At 44.0% G+C, this 23,441-nt stretch overlaps 1 protein-coding gene across 6 annotated transcripts in view; it reads left to right on the top strand.

Annotated features, from left to right (window-relative positions):
• Positions 1–19,638, top strand: part of KANK2 (KN motif and ankyrin repeat domains 2) — a 134,752-nt gene extending 115,114 nt beyond the window's left edge. For all 6 annotated transcript variants that reach the window (XM_077470286.1, XM_077470290.1, XM_077470288.1 and 3 more), the window contains 4 exons: positions 4,763–4,905; positions 10,815–11,015; positions 15,185–15,277; positions 16,408–19,638. In XM_077470286.1, coding sequence (XP_077326412.1) covers positions 4,763–4,905; positions 10,815–11,015; positions 15,185–15,277; positions 16,408–16,464 — 494 coding nt within the window. In that variant the 3' untranslated portion in view covers positions 16,465–19,638. The remainder of the gene's footprint in view (positions 1–4,762; positions 4,906–10,814; positions 11,016–15,184; positions 15,278–16,407) is intronic.
• The last annotated feature ends 3,803 nt before the right edge of the window (positions 19,639–23,441 follow it).

Raw genomic sequence — 23,441 nt, 5'->3', positions numbered from 1 at the left:
AGGGCCTGCGGCAGAATGAAATGGTTTGAGTTCTCTCCATCATCTCCATTTATCGTCATTAATGTTCATCTGTAAATTGTTTTTTTTTCTTTTTGTAAATGTCATAAAAATCTTTTATATTACCTATGTGACTTTTTTCGTGGTGAGCACGATGGATGGGCCTTACAATTCCAGGCTGCCACATTTATTGGGCTCCACTATTCTGTGTTGAGAGTGTGCGCTCCCTGCACTCTCCCAGCACACCGACCAAGGTGTCACCAGCAGCTCCTGCTCACCAGTGGGAAGGGTTCTCGATCATGTGACTGCCTTGACAGCCAATCTCAGCGATCACATGATCAGGAACGCTGCCTCCCGACATTAGGATCCACTTAAAGGGCCTCTGGGCAATGTCATCAGTTCTGATATCAATCCAGCTGCAGTTGACCTCCTTCTGACCTGCATTTCAGCTGCTTCAAGTTGGTTTTGCATACCCATAGATGTGTGAGGGAATGCAAAACCCATTTAACTGCTTGCCGCCCGACCACCCACCCGTCCACCGTTCCCATGCACCTGTGGCGATCTTGGCCGTGCCGTGTTGCTAGGACACGGCGCGACCCCGATCTCTGTAAAGAACCGTGGGTCTTTAACCATGTGATCGGCTGTGTCCAATCACAGCCGGCCACATGTAAACATGAAGATGCCGGTAATCGGCTCTCCTCGCCTCACACCGACAGAGTGTGTGGCGAGGAGAGCCGATCAGCGGCATCTCCACGCAGGGGGACATCTAGGAATGTATTCAGGGCACTGATCATCTATGCCCTGATTACAATATAACAATGCAGTGTCACTAATCAGTGCCCACCATTGCCCACCAATGCCATCAATCAGTGCCCACCAGTGGCAGCAATCATTGCCCATAAGTGCCACCAATCAGTGCCCATTAGCAATGCCAGTCAGTGCTGGCAATCAGTGCCGCCTATCAGTGCTACCCATCAATGCCCATCACTGCTGTTGATCAATGCCCATCAGTGTCGCCCATCAGTGCCACTCATCAATGCCCATCAGTGCCCGTCAGTACCGCCTATCCATGCTGCCTATTCGTGCCACCTATCAGTGCGCACCAGTGCCGCCTATCAGTGCCCACCAGTGCCGCCCATCAGTGACCAGTGCTGCCTATTAGTGCCCATCAGTGCCACCTAACAGTGCCCATCAGTGTCCCCTATCAGTGCTCATCAATGCCACATATCAGTGCCACCTATCAGTGCCCATAAATGCGGCATATTAGTGCCTCCTCATCAGTGTGGCTTCATCATTTTCCACAAGTGCCACCTCATCAATCCCCACCAGTTCAGTGCCGCCTCTTTAGCGCACATCAGTGAAGGAGAAAAATTACTTAGTTACAAAATTTACTGACAGAAAAAAAAAGTAAAAAACATACTTTTTTTCAAAAAAGTTGCTCTTTTTTTATAATAAAAAAAAACTAGCAGCGATTAACCACTTGCTTACTGGGCACTTAAACCCCCCTCATGCCCAGACCAATTTTCAGCTTTCAGCGCTGATGCACTTTGAATGACAATTGCGCGGGCATACAACACTGTACCCAAATGAAATTTTTATCATTTTTTTCCCACAAATAGAGCTTTCTTTTGGTGGTATTTAGTTACAGCTCGGAGTTTTATTTTTTGCTAAACAAACAAAAAAAGATGCAAAAAAATAAAAATAAAAAAATCATGTTTAATAGTTTGTTATAAAATTTTGCAAACAGGTCATTTTTCTCCTTCATTGAAGTGCGCTGATGAGGCGGCACTGATAGGCTGCACCGGTGGGCACTGATAGGCTGCATTGGTGGGCACTGATAGGCTGCATTGGTGGGCACTGATAGGCTGCACTGGTGGGCACTGATAGGCATAGTTAAGGCGGCACTAATAGGCACAGATAAGGCGGCACCGATGGGCACAGATAAGGCGGCACTGATGGGCAAAGATGGGCACAGATAAGATGGCATGGATGGGTGGCACAGATGGGTGGCACGGATGGGTGGCACTAAGGGGCACTGATAGGTACCACTGATAGATGGGACTGATGGGCACTGATAGGTGGCACTGCTGGGCACTGATGGGCGGCACTGCTGGGCACTGGTAGATGACACTGATGGGCACGGATATGTGGCACTGGGGTGCAGCACCTTTGTTGAGGCAGATTGTGGGCACTGCTGGGTGGCACTGTGGGCACTGCTGGGTGGCACTGTGGGCACTGCTGGGTGACACTGACGGGGGGCACTTATTTTTTAATGATGTTTAGTGATGAGGGGGCAGGTGGGCACTGGCAGGGGGCAGGTGGGCATTGGCAGGGCTGGCCGTGATCGGGACTGATGTCCCGATCGCGGCCGCCGGTGATCGGCTCTTTTTTAATAGCCGATTACCGGCTCCGTTATATCACATGATCAGCTGTCATTGGCTGACAGCTGATCACGTGATAAGGGATTGGGATCGACCCCTTGCTCGGATCGGTGATCAGGCGAGTCTCATAGACTCGCCGTTCACAGAGCGCGCCGCGCGTGCCCCCCAGGGGGCGCGCAGGCCGCTCGTGCACGGGACGACGTCAATAGACGTAGTCCCGGCAAAGGAGATCCGCGCTGTAGCCATCATTCGGCTATAGCGCGGGTCTCAAGTGGTTAAATACCAGTAAAAGAAAGCTCTATTTGTGTGAAGAAAATGATAAAAAATTTGGGTACAAATGTAGCACGACCGCGCAATTGTCATTCAAAGTGCGACAGCGATGAAAGCTGAAAAATGGCCTGAGCAGGAAGGGGGTGTAAGTGCCCGGTAGGCAAGTGGTTAAAGTGAGCAAAAGCCAGCCAATGCAGGCAAATCTGCTTTCCCTTAGCTGGCCTCCAGTGCAGAGAATCCTGGAAGGGTGGGTGGAATTGCTTAGATCATCATTTACAAGTGATCAGCCACTACTTGAGTCACATTTCCCAGCGCTGTGGACAACAGGTGCACTGTCACTCACACAGATTGTGGGAATTATGAGAATCCAAGGAATTAAAAGAGTAAGCTAGGAAGAATCAGGCTGGGGAGAAAAGATCTAGATGATGTTGGATATCCTACAGCTAAAAATAAATGCAATTTTACAACAGCAAATGAGTCTGTGCAACTGTGCAAGACTGAAGGTGAGGCCGGAGTTCAGTTTTAATAAATAAGATCTTTTAAAACTTAAAGCGGAACAAAAAGGCACAAATACCTTTGTTCCAAAGATCTGACACTCATGAGTTAGAACCCTAAGTGAACCATTCCTAACATGAAGCACAGTGAGAAGTTGGTGTCACATGGCGCCCTCTAGAGGCAGTTAGAGACTCTGTCCTAGCTTCTGGCTGCAGGCTGGCTCTAATTACTGGGAATAAATGGAGTGATTTGGGTGAAATTATCACCAAAACTGGCCTCTAGTTTTGTGGGTTGCTACATTTTGTCTATTTTATTATTATTTAATAAAAAGCCAATGAACAAGAGTAACATAAAAAATTAAGTGGCAGTACACAATAATGTATTTCTTTATCTTTTGTGTATGCTATTGCTGTTTATTGATGCGTGTTGAGTGTTAATCCAGCCTAATGCAGCTTTTGTACCCCTCTGAGCCATTTAAAGTTCTTAGCACCTTTAAAACTTACCAAAAGACACCCTAAATCCGCACTCCAGCCTCACCTTTAGTTGTACAGGCTCCTCTTCTGTACTGAAATTACTTACTCCGATTTTAATGCACACTGTGAGCTTCTCACAATGTGCATTAAAAGCTTCAGAAAGTCAGATTCAACCCCTTCAACCTCTGCAGCAATGCTGGCAGCACTCTTACGTATATTTCCCAAAGACAACCTCTGGATATGACACTGAGCACGTGCACTCAACTTCTTTGGTCGACCATGGTGAGGCCTGTTCTGAGTGGAACCTGTCCTGTTAAACTGCTGCATGGTCTTGGCCACCTTGATGCAGCTCAGTTTCAAGGTCTTGGCAATCTTCTTATAGCCTAGGTAATCTTTATGTAGAGCAAAAATAATTTTTTTCAGATCTTCAGAGAGTTCTTTGCCATGAGGTGCCATGTTGAACTTCCAGTGACCAGTATGAGGCGGGCGAGAGTGATAACACCAAATTTAACACACCTGCTCCCCATTCAAACCTGAGACCTTGTAACATTAACTAGTCACATGACACCGGGGAGGGAAAATGGCTAATTGGGCCCAATTTGGACATTTTCACTTAGGGGTGCACTCACTTATGTTGCCAGCGGTTTAGACATTAATGGCTGAGTGTGTTGAGTTCTTTTGAGGGGACGGAAAATGTACACTGTTATACAAGCTGTACACTCACTACTTTACTTTACATTGTAGCAAAGTGTCATTTCTTCAGTGTTGTCACATGAAAAGATAGAATGAAATAGTTACAAAAATGTGAGGGGTGTACTGACTTTTGTAAGATACTGTATATATATATAGTAGTAAATACTATATATAGTATATACTGTATATTGTCCTGTGTTCCTTCCACTTTATTTTTTTCTTTCTTTCTTTCTTTCTTTCTTTCTTTCTTTCTTTCTCTTCCAATTTCTTTTTGATTTTCTGTTCCTGACTTGCGTTGCATCCTCTATATATAACATGCTGGTATTTTAGGTTCTCCTTTCAGGCTCCATCTGTGTTCACTTTCCCTTATTCCTGAAGACGGGCCCCGTCGGCCCCCTCCTCTCCTCTGCACACCCTCCTCGCTGACCAGCTCCTCTTCTTTCCCCCCCCCAGGCCTGTGTGATGTGAACAGACAGAATAAGGCCGGATTTACTCCGCTCATGCTCACGGCGCTCGCAGCTTTCCGCTCCCACGAAGACATCGAAACTGTCACACAGATGCTGCGCTTGGGAGACGTCAACTGCCGGGCCAGCCAGGTGCTCATCTCCCTTCTGTCACTTTACACGCAAGGGTTAATAATAGCTAACATAATAATCCATGTGCATTAAAAGTCCATTGCATTAAAAAAAAAAAAAAAATATATATATATATATATATATATATAATGTGTGTGTGTGTGTATATATATATATATTGTTCTCACTTTTTCATTCTTTGTTGCATCTCAGTAATGCTGATCGCCTGCAAGCTCTTTGCAGCCACTTCTGCCTACATGCACCGAAATAATGGCTGCATGGTGTTTCTCCGAAATGTGACGCCATGCAGGATCACCAGGGAATTATTTTTAAATGAGAGCTGTAGAGCTAAAAAAAACAAAAAAATTAAAATGAATTAAAAGAGTTGCCTTTCTGGGTAAATGCAAGGTCTGTTTATTTTTTCTTCCCCTGTATAAATCAAAGGTTATAGTATGTCCAAAAATGTACCTATCAAAAAATAGGCAGATTTTATATTTACATTACCTCCCATGATGCCTAGACAAGAGTGTCTAAAAGACCCCCCATCCCTCCTTTACACTTCAATGTATTCAGATTGCCGAAAACGGCGATTATGAATACAGTATATCTTTTTAAAACCGGCGCCATTGGCAGCCGAGTAAACGGGAAGTGACGTCATGACGTCGCTTCCGTGTTTACTATTAGGATACTGGAACGAAGCTGATTACGGCTTCCTTCCAGTTCCTCCCCAGAAGCCGGAGGCCTCGGATGTGGAATCGGTGCTCCCGATCGAGCGGGAGCACCGGTAACAGCGGCGGGAGGCGGTGGGAGGCGGCGCTGGAAAGCCAATCGCCCGCTGAAAAAAACGGTACCGGGATGATGCCTGCAGGTGCGGGCATCATCCCGGTATACCCCCCGGAAGCCGAGTACGCACATCTGCGTACGCTCGGCGGGAAGGGGATAATTATATAGATCAGATCAAAATGAGGGACAAATGAGGAGGAATGAGGGACATTGCTCCAAATCAGGGACAGTTGGGATCTATGGAATGGGGCACGTTTTTTGTGAAATCCCTGGTGTTCAGCTTTAAAACTTATATAAGATTTTAGAGATTTGGGTTTATGTATATTTAAAATGAATGCCCCATACAAAAGGAAAAAAATGTAAGCACCCTTCTAAAAGTGCCAGTTGCTTGGTTGTCTCTGGTTTCAGTTCACGGAAGAAGAAGAATAATTAAAATAATAATATTAATAAATATTGATTCAAAATAATCATGATAATAATCATGGTAAAATATAACAATAAATATTGATAAAAAAAGATTTAAAAAAAATAATGATTAAAAAAATAATAATAAATAATGATTAAAAAATAATAATAAATAATGATTAAAAAAAAAAAAAAAAAAAATTATAAATAAAGTTTGGGATCCTTCCCATGCTTGCAGCAAGCAGACTCAAAGTTAAGTCAGAACTCCTGGTTTGTGTACTTCTTCCAGGTATGTCATTTAAAAAATATCAAAGTCACTAGATTTATGTGACAGCCAGGCAACTAGCATTTTCAAAGTATGAAGTCAGTGGCGACTGTCTCTGTGTATTGTGGTGACAGATCTCCTTTAACGGCAATACAAAAAAATTCCTGCATTTACATCTGAGCTCCCGGCACATGATAATTGGATATTTTCATGCATTCTTGCATATTTATGTTTTAGTTTGCCCTGGAGATAGGAGCGCTCAGTGTGCAGAGCACAGGATTGTGGGAGATCATTTAAAGGCAGAATTCAGGCCGTTCTGCTAGCAATATTTTAAAATAGGTTTAATTATTTTTTCAGTAGATGATATAACGGAAATTAAAGGGTCAGTCCATCCAAACCTGATCTTTTAGTTATAGGTGGAGCCTGGTGGTCAGATCCTGGCTTCATACACACTATATTACCAAAAGTATTGGGACACCTGCCTTTATACACACACACACATGAACCTTAATGGCATCCCAGTCTACACAATATAATGCCCTGTACACATGGTCGGACTTTCCGACGACAAAATCCGTCAGATTTTTTCCAACGGATTTTGGTTCAAACTTGTCTTGCATACACACGGTCGCACAAAGTCGCACAAAGTTTTTGGTAAAATCCTTTCGTTCAGAATGCGATAACGTACAACACGTACGACGGGCCAGTAGCCAATAGCTTTCGTCTCGTAATTTATTCTGAGCATGTGTGGCACTTTGTCTGTCGGAATTGTCTACACACGATCAGAATTGAAACAATCAGATTTTGTTGTTGGTAAATTTTAGATCCTGCTCTCAAACTTTGTGTGTCGGAAATTCCCACAGAAAAAGTCCAATGGAGCCCACACACACGATCGGATTTTCCGACAACACGATCCAATCGGACATTTTCCGTCGGAAAGCCTGACTGTGTGTGTGTACAGGGCATTAGAGTTTCTTCAGATTTACCAAAACCATATAATATGAGGTCAAATCTAAACACTTTCAATTTGTATGCAATCAGGCAGACCCTTGCACTACACAGTTGGTAAATCTAAAGGAAATTGAATAAGAAATTTGTATGGTGTATGGCCAGCTTTATAGTGTGTAGACTGGGAGGCCATTAAAGTTCATGTGCGTGTAAAGGCAGGCGTCCCAATACTTTTGATAATATAGTGTATATGAAGCCAGGATCTGAACACCAGGCTCCACCTATTACTAAAAGATCAGGTTTGGATGGACTGACCCTTTAATTCCGTTATGGTCCATAGGGTTCAATATTGAGTTGGCCCACCCTTTGCAGCTATAACAGCTTCAACTCTTTGGGAAGGCTGTCCACAAGGTTTAGGAGTGTGTCTATGGGAATGTTTGACCATTGTTCCAGAAGTGCATTTGTGAGGTCAGGCACTGATGTTGGATGAGAAGGCCTGGCTTGTAATCTGCACTTGAATTCATCCCAAAGGTGTTCTATCGGGTTGAGGTCAGGACCAGACCAGTAAAGTTCCTCCACCCCAAACTCACTCATCCATGTCTTTATGGACTTTGCTTTGTGCACTGGTCCAAATCATTTGATGGAGTGGGGATTATGGTGTGGGGTTGTTTTTCAGGGGTTGGACTTGGCCTTTTAGTTCCAGTGAAGGGAACTCTCAAGGCATCAGCATACTAAGACGTTTTGGACAATTTCATGCTCCCAATTTTGTGGGAACAGTTTGGGGGCGGCCCCTTCCTGTTCCAACGTGACTGCGCACCAATGCACAAAGCAAGGTCCATAAAGACATGGATGAGCGAGTTTGGGATGTAGGAACTTGACTGGCCTGCACAGAGTCCTGACCTCAACCCGAAAGAACACCTTTGGGATGGATTAGAGTGGAGACTGCAAGCCAGGCCTTCTCATCCAACATCAGTGCCTGACCTCACAAATGCGCTTCTGACATTGACAGTCAAACATTCCCATAGACACACTCCTAAACCTTGTGGACAGCCTTCCCAGAAGAGTTGAAACTGTTATAGCTGCAAAGGGTGGACCAACTCAATATTGAACCCTATGGACTAAGACTGGGATGTCATTAAAGTTCATGTGCGTGTAACGGCAGGCGTCCCAATACTTTTGCTAATATAGGGTATGTCTTGGACATTCAAACAGTGAGACCTCCTGCAATAATTCCCGACTCTGTTCCTGCCAAACGGGGACTTGTGGGTGTTCCCAGTCACCCCTGAGTGTTCCAGCTATACCTATTAAATTCTCCATAATATAAGGGCTCATTCACAATAGTGTTTGAGCGGTGGTAAAACCCAGTGGTTAAGCTGCATATTTACTGACCCCTTAACGCACCCCCCCCCCCCTTAGCAGCAGAGGCAGTGGCTGCAGAAACAATACCCCATGTCACTTTTGACAGGCGGTACGGCACCGGAGTGCGACCCATTCAAATTAATGTCACTGCTTTGCAAGCGCCCTGAAACTGCGTGTAATGTTTGTGATTGCAGTGCGTTAGTGTGGGGTCAAAGGGGTTAAAGCAGGCAGTGAGTATACAACGCCTCCATACTGCCTGTCAAATGCCCTCTGAAGAGCGATCCGCATTTGACCAAAGCTTGTTGTGTGAACAAGCCCACAAATAAACGATCCAGCAGAGAAAGTAAACATTCTTCATATTGGACACTGACCCTGGAACCCACCATTAGAGTTGGGGAGATGCGTATGTGCGTCTGCGGGGCAAGGAATGTCTCTGCTGCATATAATTGGCTGTCTGCCGTGAGGGCTTCTTTGCGAGATAACTCGGGTGGATTTGCATGGTGGATCGCACTTCAGAGGACGATTGACAGGCAGTGAGGAAGCATTATTTCACCTTCCACTGCCTTTTTTAATCACTAAATACATAAACCGCCGTGCTGCAACCACTTGCATTGCACGCGGCTACAGGGCAGGTGCAGCCTGGACCCGTCCAGGTTCATGGGTCGGATGGCAGTACATCTCCCGACAGCAGGTATTGACCAGGGTAAAAACATGTGCAATTCTTTAGTTCCAAATTAGTATTTTAATGAATTTTGGCAAATTAGTTAATTTCGAGTTTCCGAAATTTCGAGTTTCCGAAATTTAGATTTTCCGAATTTTCGAAATTTCAAGTTTCCGAATTTTCCGAATTTCAAGTTTCCGAAATTTTAGAAATTTCAAATTTCCGAATTTTTGAAATTTTGAATTTCCGAATTTTTAAAAATTCTAAATTTCAGAAATTAGAAATTTCGTATAAAAGAAGATTCAGAAATTTCGTAAATTCGAAAAGCCGAAAATAAGAATGAAAATCTGAAAATTCAAAAGGACGAAAATCCGAAATAATAATTAACTAATAATAACTTAACTATTACTAACTATTAAATTATAGGTATTGGAATTTCCTTTCAAATTTGGCTGTTAGTGAATGGAACTAATACAATCTGAAGTTACGAATTATCCGAAATAACGAATGCCGTATCTAAACAAATGGAATGTAACAAATTAATAATAAATACTAATAATACGTTTTTATTATTGTTATTTATTATTATTAATTTGTTACGTTACAATAATAATAATAAATAACAATAATAATAATAAAAACATATTATTAGTATTTATTAATTATTAATTTGTTACATTCCATTTGTTTAGATGCGGGATTCATTATTTTGCATAATTCGTAACTTCAGATAAATTTGTATTTGTTACGTTCACTAACAGCCAAATTTGAAAGGAAATTCCAATACCTATAATTTAATAGTTAGTTATTATTATTTAGTTTATTATTTCGAATTTTCGGAATTTCATTCTTTTGAATATTACAGATTTTGTTTCTTATTTTCAGGTCTTCGGATTTTTGAATTTTCAAATTTTCGTATTTTAGAATTTTGAGATTTTTTTCGGATTTTCTAATTGCGAAAATTCAAAAATTCTGACTTTCAATTTGGGGGGTTTATTTATAAAAAAAAGCCACTGGACAAATGACAGAAGCATTTGGCCAGCAGGAATTTTGCCCATATTTTATCTATTAGGTTTATTTTCTTATGATCTTCAGCTCCATCTAGTGGCCATAATGCCATATTTTCCAAAAATATCTTAATAAGGAAAATACCACCTTATGACCACTAGATGAGGCTGGCGATCAGAGGAAGTGCAGACAAAATACAGTGAAATTTTTTTTCCGGCTGGGGAAATGCTTGTGACATTTTTTATAAATAGGCTCCAACATGTTACTAATGAACCCAAGAGAAGCCACTTCTTCCGCTCCATTGAGTGTCCACCTGTAACCGCTCGGGGTATATCACCAACACGCACTGAAACTGAAGAAGTTACTTGGATGAGCTATTAAACATTCCAGAACAAGTCGAGTTGAATGTGATTACTATGAGATATATCATGGACCCATTAGAACCTTCACCGACATAGAATGCCTCAGAACTAATTCCTCTCTTTTTCTCTTTCATCCCAGGCCGGGCAGACCGCTCTTATGTTGGCAGTAAGTCATGGGCGTCTGGACGTGGTACGGGCTTTGCTGCAGTGTGGGGCAGATGTCAACGTGCAGGATCATGACGGGTCCACTGCGCTCATGTGTGCGTGTGAACATGGCCATGCCGACATAGTCAGCCTGCTTCTGGCAGAACCAACATGTGATGTGTCTCTTACAGACAATGTAAGTCATAGCGTGACACTAACTCTTCAAAACTCAAGAGGAGTCTGTAGTAATAGAGGAGCCGTATAATACAAAGATATTGCAAGGAACATTTGCTGTCTGTATATTGCAGTAGAGCAGTGCTCTCCAAACTGTGGCCCGGGGGCTGGAAGTGGTCCATTGCTTGCCTTGGGGCATTGTTCCCCACTGATATTAACAATGGGATATAATTCCTCCCACTGACACCAATGAATGAGGCACTATTCCTCCCACTGACACCAATGAATGGGGCACTATTCCTCCCACTGACACCAATGAATGGGGCACTATTCCTCCCACTGACACCAATGAATGGGCCACTATTCCTCCCACTGACACCAATGATGGGGCACTATTCCTCCCACTGACACCAATGAATGGGGCACTATTCCTCCCACTGACACCAATGAATGGGGCACTATTCCTCAAACTGACACCAATGATGGGGCACTATTCCTCCCACTGACACCAATGAATGGGGCACTATTCCTCCCACTGACACCAATGAATGGGGCACTATTCCTCCCACTGACACCAATGATGGGGCACTATTCCTCCCACTGACACCAACGATGGGGCACTATTCCTCCCACTGTCACCAAAGATGGGGCACTATGCTTCCCACTGACACCAATGATGGGTCACTATTGCTCTCACTGACACCAATGATGAGTCACTATTCCTCTCACTGACATTTATGATGGGGCACTATTCCTCCCACTGATACCAATGATGGGGCACTATTCCTCCCACTGACACCAATGATGGGTCACTATTTCTCCCACTGACACCAATGATGGGTCACTATTCCTCCCACTGAAACCAATGATGGGTCACTATTCCTCCCACTGAAACCAATGATGGGTCACTATTCCTCCCACTGACACCAATGATGGGTCACTATTCCTCTCACTGACATTAATGATGGGACAATATTCCTCCTGATGATACCAATGATGAGGCACTATTCCTCCCACTGACACCAATGATGGGTCACTATTCCTCCCACTGATACCAATGATGGGGTACTATTCCTCCCACTGACACCAATGATGGGTCACTATTCCTCCCACTGACACCAATGATGGGTCACTATTCCTCCCACTGACACTAATGATGGGTCACTATTCCTCTCACTGACATTAATGATGGCACAAAATTTCTCCCACTGACACCAATCATGGGTCACTATTCCTCTCACTGACATTAATGATGGGACAATATTCCTCCTGAAGATACCAATGAGGGGGCACTATTCCTCCCACTGACACCAATGATGGGTCACTATTCCTCTCAGTGACATTAATGATGGGACAATATTTCTCCCACTGACACCAATGATGGGGCACTATTCCTCCCACTGACACTAATGATGGGACAATATTTCTCCCACTGACACCAATGATGGGGCACTATTCCTCTCACTGACATTAATGATGGGACAATATTCCTCCTGATGATACCAATGAGGGGGCACTATTCCTCCCACTGATACCAATGATGGGTCACTATTCCTCCCACTGACACCAATGATGGGTCACTATTCCTCTCACTGACATTAATGATGGGACAATATTTCTCCTGATGATACCAATGAGGGGGCACTATTCCTCCCACTGATACCAATGATGGGTCACTATTCCTCCCACTGACACCAATGATGGGTCACTATTCCTCTCACTGACATTAATGATGGGACAATATTCCTCCTGATGATACCAATGATGGGGCACTATTCCTCCCACTGACACCAATGATGGGTCACTATTCCTCTCACTGACATTAATGATGGGACAATATTCCTCCTGATGATACCAATGATGGGGCACTATTCCTCCCACTGACACCAATGATGGGTCACTATTCCTCTCACTGACATTAATGATGGGACAATATTCCTCCTGATGATACCAATGATGGGGCACTATTCCTCCCACTGACACCAATGATGGGTCACTATTCCTCTCACTGACATTAATGATGGGACAATATTCCTCCTGATGATACCAATGATGGGGCACTATTCCTCCCACTGACACCAATGATGGGTCACTATTCCTCTCACTGACATTAATGATGGGACAATATTCCTCCTGATGATACCAATGATGGGGCACTATTCCTCCCACTGACACTAATAATGGGATTATTATTTCTTGAATATCAAAAATAGGGCATTGTTCACTCCCATGGATGCCTGGAAATTTTCTACTCCCACAGTGGTTTTCTATTCCCTACTGCTCACAGTCCAGTCCCTCCTAAGTCTGAAGGACAGTAATTGGCCCTTTGTTTATAACGTTAAAAAAAGTAAAATGAATAACATTGATTATCTCACTACAGTGGCATCTGAAAGAGGATGGGATATATTAGGGCAGCATGTAAACATGTTGTCCCTAATGTTGATGTGTGAAAGCAGAATAAAATGGGCATCACAGCTTGTTGTGCGTAGGGCTGTGTAACTGCAGACTGGTCAGGGTGCCCATGCTGATCCATGTCCTAAAGTGCCTTCAATGGGTATGTGAGTGTAGCGATGGCCCCGTGGGGTTGCTGCGTGTTCTATAATCCACACATTTTACCCTGCTGGTCAGACATCCATTTTGGCACACTTTCCCAGATAACGAACAGTCTCTTGATGGTTTTTGTTGTTTTTATTAGGGGATTCAACTTGGATGAGGAATAGGGACATGGAATGCCCAGATAATGAATAACTCTTAGTAGAAAAAAAGTAGTTTAGTCTAGATCTGACAGTCTCTTCCTCTGCACATCTCTTCCAGCACACTACTTGAGATCACTTGCTTCACTGTCCAGATCTAGATCTCCTGTCTCCATTAGCACATGGCTAGGCCTCACTCTGAATAAGTCCTAACGTTTTCCTGATGGCCCATTACAAGCAGGGGTCTGCAGTCCCCTTTGAGTTAGCAGCCATTTTAGATGAGAAGAATAAATGTGCTAACTGGCACTTGATGGACTTCTGCTCCCAGCACATCCGGTGAAAATCCTGCCAGCTTTCCTGGCTGCAGCGACTTGACTTCAATAGCAACCCCGCAGTCTCTCCCTCTGGCCCCACATCCAACTCCTGGCATGTCTCTTCCAGAGCGTTCCACTGCTTTTCACTCACCGACCCCAGCATGGATCCCTCCTGAGTGACTTGCCTGGCCTTGCCCGCCAACTGTCCTCTTCCTGCTCCTGTTCCAGGACACCTTTCAATGACTGTGCAATAAGAGGCTCCCTCCCAGCTCCCGAGCTCCAGGCCTGAGGTACAACCCCCCCCCCCCCCCCCAGAAAGGGGGTTCCCTCAAACCATGACAATCTAACATGCCATCACCTCAGTTCTTCCACCTGACAACTCCCCCCACAGCAGGCTGACCATGGGTATATATATAGGAGGCCTGCCCCTTCAATCCTAGTTGGGGGTTGGTCAGGGCTCCCACATGCACCCCATAGCTCCTGATTTCGAGGGACTGTCCCTGATTTGGAGCAATGTCCCTCTGTTCCTCATTTCTCCTCATTTGTCCCTCATTTTGGTCTGCTCTATATATTTGTATATAAAATGCACCTTTGGCCTCTTTCAGCAGGATACTGCTCCCTGCCACACTGCAAAAATGGTTCAAGAATGGTTTGAGGAACACAACAAAGTGTTTGAGGTATTGACTTGGCCTCCACATTCTTCAGATCTCAATACAATTGAACATCTGTGGGATGTGCTGGAAAAACAAGTCCGATCCATGGAGGCCCCACCTCACAATTTACAGGACTGAAATTATCTGCTACTGATGGCTTGGGGCCAGATACCAGAGCATACCTTCAGAGGTCTATTGCAGTCCATGTCACAATGGGTCAGGGCTGTTTTGCTGGCAAAAGATGTACCTACCCAATATTAGTGGTTTGTTCATCATTTTTTATGGCTGATCGGTGTATAGGACTAGGATCTCTCTCTAGATGGGTCTGCCATGTGTATAATGTAATAAAGGAGCAATATAATACACAGATGTGACTAGGATCTTTCTCCAGAAGAGTCTTTGCTGTACATTATGTAAAAAAATGTACTGTACAATACACATATATATTGGTAGGATTTTACCTACCTCAGTGTGCTGTGTGTATAAGAGAATAAACTCTGCTATATTTAATTCTATTTCTCTTTCTAATAGGATGGGAGTACTGCTCTGTCTATTGCGCTGGAAGCTGGGCAGAATGATATAGCAATGCTTCTATATGCTTATAATGCCAAAACATCTAGTTCAGTAAGTATATTCTCTCTGTCCCTCCCACCATAGGGTGACATTGACAGGGGGAACGATGTGACATGGGGTCTGCCCCAATTACCACAGGTGCTGGACACTGACTAAAGGAGTTATATGACATGAAGTCTATCCTTCCCAACACAGGGTGACACATAGGGGAAAATAGGTGACATGGAATCTGTCCCTCCCACTACTGGGTGACACCACCCAGAAGAAGCTGTTTAACACAAAGTCCGACCCTCCCACCACAAGGTGACACCACCCAGGGGGAGCTATATGACATAATGTCTGTCCCTTCCTCCACAGGTGGACAGCACCCAAGAGGAGCTTTATAACATGGTGTCTGTCCCTCCCACCACCAGATGACATAGACAAGAGGAGCTGTGTGACATGAAGTCTGTCCCTCCCACCACAGGGTGACACAGACAGGGGGGGAGCTATATGACATTAAGTCTGTCCCTCCCACCACAGGGTCACACAGACGGGGGGAGCTATATGACATGAAGTCCATCCCTTCCTTCTCAGGGTGACACCACCGAAGAGGAGCTATATAACATGGTGTCTGTCCCTCCCACCACCGGATGACATAGACAAGAGGAGCTATGTGACATTAAGTCTGTCCCTCCCACCACAGGGTGACACCACCCAGCAGGAGCTTTATGACATGAAGTCCGTCCCTCCCACCACAGTGTGACAGGAGGAGCTTTGTGACATTAAGTCTCTCTCTCCCACCACAAGATGACACAGACAGGGGCATACTGGGTGATTTTTTTTTTCCTATCACAAAGGTATTATTTAGGACAGGCCTTTCCATAGCACCACAGCTCTTACTACTGCAGGGATATGCAATTAGAGGACCTCCAGCTGTTGCAGAACTACAAGACCCATGAGGCACAGCAAAAGACTCTGATGGCCACAAGCATGACACCCAGAGGCAGAGGCATGATGGGACTTGTAGTTTTGCAACAGCTGGAGGTCCGCTAATTGCATATCCCTGTACTACTGTATAACCCTACTTATAGTAACCCGTGTAATACTGTTGTTTGATGTCATTTGATATACTATATCAGGATACTTGAGAAAAACTTTTTGACCAAGTACTGATGACACATTATATATTCTTTTTTCAGAGTGGTGGTGAACAAGTAAACACGCAGCATGTGAACCCAACAGATGAATCCCAATAAGAGGAGGATTTGGGGTTTGAAGGTTCCACCCATCATCATCTATGTCCTGTGTCTACCAAATCAAGGGGCTGTGGAGGATGGGTACCAATGTCTGCCGTCCATAGACACTGCACTGCAAGAACCACTATGCACCCAGCTTCAGCACCATGGAGAGAGGGAAACCAGGGGGTGGGACAGGTGGGTTGGGTTATCTACCGAAGGTGAGCAGTAATGGACAGGACAGGAGTCAGAGGTGGAGGAAGTATGTGTATCATTGGGGCACCCGAAGGAGAGGAACTGAAGACAAAAACAGAGACAGAGGGAGCAGAAGGAACATCAACCAATAAGATTCCAGCTTACATTTTTTGCTTCAGGCCAATAAATGACAACAAACTTCTAACTGACTGCTATAGGCAAGATTTCATATTTTCTGTGCTCAGTTCATGAAAGAAAAGCTGTACTGATAAAAAAAAAAAACTTAGACTGCCATTGCCGAACTCTTCATTTGGAAATCCTGGTTGAGTCACCAACCAGCAACAAGTTAGCAGAACAGGCCAGTGATCCAGTAAGTACTGGAGCCAGAGACAGTCAAGCAAGTAGCATTTTCAGATATTCACCAATAGCGGCCTTCGAGTTTCCCTCAAGACAGGTTTCCTTTAAGGACTGACCTCTTAAAATATCTGAAATAAGGCCTGTCTGGATTTCCTCACAACAGCCAAATCCAGACTTGCAGTTTCCAGGTGTCTTTTTCAGGTGTAGTTCTGAAACTGAAGAGCCCATTCACACTATTGTGCACCAGTACACCATGCTAACAGATGTACATTACAGTGCAGCACAACACACTTGCATACATTTTTTTGGTCCATTGTGGTGCATTGGGCATCCTGTTAAAATGAATAGGTTGTCCCAACACAATGCATGGTAATGCACATTCATCTAATGCAGTAAGTGATACCAGACAGGGCAAGAACGGAACAGCAATCTACTATACTGAACTACTCAAGGCAGGCACTGCTTGCAGGTTAATATTGCTATATCTTATATGGCCAAAATTAGTGAACACCCCTCAAAACCATCGAATTCATTTGCACTAAGCCTGGTCCAAGAAGACATGGTTTAAGACGTTTTGTGTTGAGAAACTGGAGTAGCCTGCACAGAGGCTACTGTGTCCTGACCTCAACTCTACTGAACACCTTTGGGTTAAAATATGAGCCAGGTCTGCCAGCCAACATCAGCACCTCACCTTACAAACATTCTTAAGGCGAATAGACAATAATTCCCACAGATACATTCAAAATTCTTGTGGAAAGCCTTCCTAGAATAGTGGAGGCTGTTATACAGGGAGGATATGACTCCATATTAATGTCCATGGTTTTGGAATGAAATATCCAACAAATTCATATAGGTGTGGTGGTCAAGTGTCCACAAACTATGACCAGATGATGCAAAATGGCTTTGTGGTGCCCAGAGAGTCACAAAACTTGGGCTCAAGCTTCTTGTAATCCTACCTTGGAGCTCTGTCTTTGCAATGTGGCCATCTTGGTCACCAACAGAGAAACACTGGATGTGCCTGGTGTCCTCCTGAGCTCCAAGTAGCAGCAAAGGGTTACAGGAAGCATTTGGCTTATGAGGTTTGTACAGTTTTTTTTAAGCACAATCTATCTGGAGCCCAGTTTTCTTGGATTAGGTTAGTTCAGTTCAATATGGTTGTGTAACATGTTCACATTCAAGTCTGTAACAGGGTGAAGATGGCTTTGCTAGGAGGAATGAAGGAAGTTCTAAAAATGTAGTTGTAGAACTGAGGTATGTTGGAGAGATGTGCCAACATGGACAATGTAGGGCTGATTCTCTTTCCTGTGGGAGGAGGTGGCTTCGAGATCTCGAGATCTTTTCTGGCAAATAAATTATATTAGAAGATGCAATTAACTTGACTGCTGAATGGCCTATTTTGGGAAGAAAGGGACTTATTGAAGTGATCAGCTACAGACTATGCAAAGAGGAAGAGGAAGAAGCAGGTGATAAGATGGAAACAGGAAGATGCAGGCAGAGTAAAGAAAATCTGTCAACTTTTTCGATTTAGGGCAAGATAAAAGGTTCTCTTGATAGGCCCTGCCCCATCACCTACCCCCTTTCCCTGTGCTCACCCATTACTCCTTTCACCTATTGGAGGCCTTGAAAATATGCAGTGCATTTAAATCTGGAGGAGTACATGACCATCTCGCCTTCCTCCCAGAATAGAGACAACCAGGCTTATGTAAGGATTGGTTTTAGCACTGGAGGCATACAGGGCAGCAGAGAAGTGTGGGGAAGATAGGTATCAGCTGGATGGAGGGTGGTATTTTAAGAGAACCTGTTACTTTGCCCTGAATGTACAAAGTGCCAAATTTTCTTTGATGCAGAGATTAGACCTTGAGATGGATACAACATGGTTTTGAGCAGGGTGACTGGAAAGTGATAGATTATGGACAAAACTGGACAAAAGGAATGTACAGTTTCAGTTTAAGTAAGGAGTACGGTATGTTAGAAAGTAGGTCCGCTCAAAGATGACATTTCAAGATATGGAGACACTTACTGGCTTCTTAAATCACCCCAGGATATACGGAGTCCCCATGCTTGTTACCAGGCCACTTGCCTCGACCATTATAATAGCATTTTCATTTTTCTACTGAAGATCCTAAGAAGTATAAGCCAATGGGAGATATAACCCAGCTGCATCTATACATTACTGGAATATCAGTTATTGGTGGACTGGCATGTTGATTAAGCAATAAGAATTATGGACAGAATGAATTCAGATACAAGATGGGCCCTCTCCCACAATGCTCCTCTCTCGTTTGCTTCCGTACACCAGCCAGTTAAGCTCATTCCATACAATTCAGCAATAATATTTCTGTGTATTGGTTGTAATAGAGGCACTGCAATATATATATATTTTTGTTATCCATACTTATATGTGAAATGGTTACGTTGACTACCTGTATTTTATGTATCACTATATAAATATATGTATATAATCAACAGATTTAAGTGTGTCTTGTGACTTTGGGAAAAACTTCCACTATTTCCCCATCAAGGGGTATACCAGCATCCCTGGAGCATACAAAAAATTCTAAATGGTACAAATAATGTTAACACAAATTTTGTTGTTAAAACATTACATCATTTTATTAAAGAATTGTTTAAAACCATATAAAAGGTTGATTTTATTTTGATTAGAATGGAATATTTATATATTAGATGATCCTTTGTGTTTATTCATTCTATAGCCAATGTAAAATATTTTTAATAATTTATACAATACACGACAATTAGACACATCGATAGGGAGAGGATGACTCAACACGTTTCATGAACTAAGAGTCAACTTCCTCAGGAGATTTTAGCAGGTAAGTGTATGCATTAAACACTACCCTATGTTACTTATGCTCCCTTACCTTTTTCGCTTTGTTAACCATAAAAAACATAATCACACACAACACGCACTCAGCAAATCCAGTGGTGTTCTGTAGTGATCCGCCACTGTCATGGTGCACACCCAATCCTTCACCACAATCTTCTCTAATTTCATTAAAAGCCAGCCGTCTCTTCCGGGTTCTTGCAGCCAGCTCCCTGGTGATGGAAGCCATGGTGCATGCAGTGTACTGTGCCTCTTAGCCCACGTACACACAGTCGGAGATTTTGCCAACCAAATCCGTCGGATTTTGCCCGTCGGATTTAGTGCGACGGATTGTGTCTGAAACTGTTGCATACACACGGTCGGGCCAAGTTGGCGAAAAATCCGATCTTTCAGAACGTGATGACGTAATTTCGTTACGATGGGACTACATTCAGGCTAGTAGCCAATAGCTTTGATGTAGGAATTTGATCTGAGCATGCGTGGCACTTGGTCCGATGAAAATGCTCTACACATGATCGGATTAGGTCCGTCCGGCCCAGTTGGTCGGGAAATATTTCCAACATGTTGGAAAATTGGGTCGGACGGAGATTCGGACGGAATCAGTCCGATGCATACCACACACAGACGGATTATCTGACGACACGGTCCGATAAGACTCATTCCGACAGATTCTCCGACCGTGTGTACAAGGGCTTAGGCCTCCTGGGATGCATGATGTGAGTATCCTTGGCGGCTGCGGGCAACTGAAGATGTAATTTTCACCTAGGAGAGAATCTCAGAAGTGCGGGATGATTTATAAAAAAAAGGTATAAAAAATGTCTAATTGTGAGAGGAGGGGGTAGGAGTGAAATGATGGAAGGTGGGTGGGGAAGCAAGTGAAACATGGCCAAGAGGGCGTTGAATTACGGTACTTACAAAGTTCTCCTTTTTAAATAAAAAAAAATATTAAATGCTGTATTAATGACTACAGAGTTGCATTCATTTGTGCTTTTTATATCTACCCAGCTTGAATGTGAACCTGTCAGCCATTTTAAATGCTTTAACATAGGTGCATGGAGCTACCTTTTTTAGGTAGAAAACTCCCCTCATACCTCTCTGGCATTGGTTTCACTTTGTTACTACTAGGAACCTGACTGAGCCCGAGCATCCATTCTGCATCCTTGTTCCAAGTCTGAATAAAAACCTCAAACTTTGCATCCATGTATCTGTCCTCACAGGTTTCTTCTAACTAAGCATTGTATGTCATAGCTGTAGAATGTCATGACAGATCCACACCGTTAGAGATGTCATACTGCCAGATTTACTATGGTGACAGTCTTTCTCAGTGGTCTGCTGCCTCGTGGCAGACCATCTAACCAGACCTCCATTACTATTGCTTTTTGTGGCTGTAATCTCTCTCTCTGAATCCTTGTCCTTCATTTTCATTACTGCTGCGCTCCATTCCTTCTACACACCTTTTTCTCCTTGCTGCATCCACACTCCAAATCTGCACCTCCAACCATGCAAAACTGCCTATGGACCCATCTCCCACTATGCAATCCTTCAACACTGTCCACCCTCTCCATCCCCCTACTGCCTGTGGACCCTTCTCCAACTATGCAACCCCTCACCACCTGTTCACCCCTCTTTAACTTTGCACCCCTCAGCAGTGTACAACACTCTCCAACTATGCAACTCCTCACCACTATGCATCCCTCTAAACTATGCACCCCCTTACTACTGTGCACCCCTCTCTCCGCCTGTGCAATATCTTACTACTGTGTACCCCTCTCTAAATTTTCACACCTCTCCTACCATGCGCATTTCATCATCCATGGACCAATCTACAATTATTAAACCCCTCGATGCCTTTACACCCCTCATTAACTATGCATACCCTCACCACCTGTGCACCTGTAGCACAACCCCCGTAGAAGACCCTGGTGTATGTGGTCATCTTCCACCCTGCACAGCCAGGCATACAAATTTTCCATTCACTTCAAAGCCAAGAAGCAGTCTTTGCAGCTTTGTTTGTTTGTTTTTTTATTAGGGGAATTGAACTTGGATAGGGAAGGGTTGATATGGTATGCCCATTTGATCAGTAGAACTCTTTAGGGACAGGAACTATATACACCCAGTATATACAAGCTTTCCTGTTCTACCTCCAGCACAGACTTGCTTGCAGAACAACTCCCAGGACCAGCTAGCACAAGTTTCAGGTTCAGCACAGTCTCAGCTGAATCTGGACGAATGCCCTTTGCAGTCAGGGAAAGAAGTCTTTGGTGCTAGCTGTCCTATCTGTGGCTACTGCTCAGAGCATCACCTCTTCTGGCACTGCCAGCCCTCCTGGCTGCAGCTCCCCCTTTCTTCTGCCCATGCCACCACATTTCTCCTGACTGGCTCTGCACCCATCCCAGTCCTCTCAGGCATGCCACCCAGTCCTCCTGACTGTATGTCCCTCACCCGCCCGCTTGGCTGAAGACTTGCCTGGCAGTGTTCTCCTGCTGTCCTCTCCTTGGTCCCGTGCCTCCTAGCCAGGACACTTCTGTGTGTCTTGAAGAGGTTCCTGTCCACACTTGAGCCCAGGCACAAGGTCACACCCCCTCCCCCAGACTGGGGAGCTCCCTCAAAACTCCATCTCTTGCTTCCACCTGAACTCTCCACACTGCCCCTGCTTGGCTGACTGTGGGTATTTGAGGGGGCCTGCCCCCTGCCAATCCTTCTGTTGGGGATTGGTCAGGGCTTCAAAATACTCCAGCTAGCTCCTCCTGGACTTCTCCTATCTGCTTTTGGAACCTTCTCCAAGTTTCCAACATACCCAATCACTCAAATTTGATGGCTGCACAAATATCGGTCGTTGCTGTGGCCCACTAATGGTGCAAAATCTGAACAAAAATTCTTAGTAAAGATTTTCGAAAGAAAATTCTTTTGGAATTCGACCAATGTATGGCTGACCTTAGACTCCAGGCCTCACCCAACGCAGCTGTTCCTCACATATTCACCCAGAGGGCCCCTGATCCACTGACTTCCTCCAAATATATACACTCTCCCAGCATGCTCAGTGAACACAAAAAATCCTACTGATTGGCTGAAAGAGATATGCATATTCATAACTAAGTCTCACTGCAGCTCATCATACTAATGCCAAAGGCATTAGTGTCACCTATAGATGGGAAGAACCACAGTTAAACCAGGCTTATGAGAAAACCTGAATATTCAAAAGACTACACATTAGCTAGGTTAGTTACCACCTAGCACAGCTAAATTTACTAGTAGCCCTTGTTTAAGGCAAGGGTGCTACAGATAGATAGAGAGTGATACCACAGTGACATCTGCTCCAAACGTGATGTAAGACTAGCTTGTGGTGACAATTGTCCTCTGTGCCCAGTGAACAAGACGTCTCTGATAGTCCCTACATGTGTATTTTTTGCAAACATATCTTTTAGGTTTTAGAACAAGGAAACATGCCTAAATCAATATAGTTTATTATTTACAGAAACTTGAAACTCATTTTGTAAGTGTATGTTAAGAAGTAAAAGTACCTCCTGAAGTTGTCAGAAGTGCTCATTAAACTACATGAGCTAAAGGTTGAGAGTCTATCCTCCTGGCCAAAATATTATAT

The sequence above is a fragment of the Lithobates pipiens genome, unplaced genomic scaffold, assembly GCF_037356315.1.
Source record: "Lithobates pipiens isolate NorthernLeopardFrog02 unplaced genomic scaffold, aLitPip1_a1.2 Scaffold_8, whole genome shotgun sequence".
Taxonomy (NCBI): Eukaryota; Metazoa; Chordata; class Amphibia; order Anura; family Ranidae; genus Lithobates; species Lithobates pipiens.
Note: the sequence above shows the minus strand (reverse complement) of the source record. Positions and strands in the feature narration are given on the sequence as shown.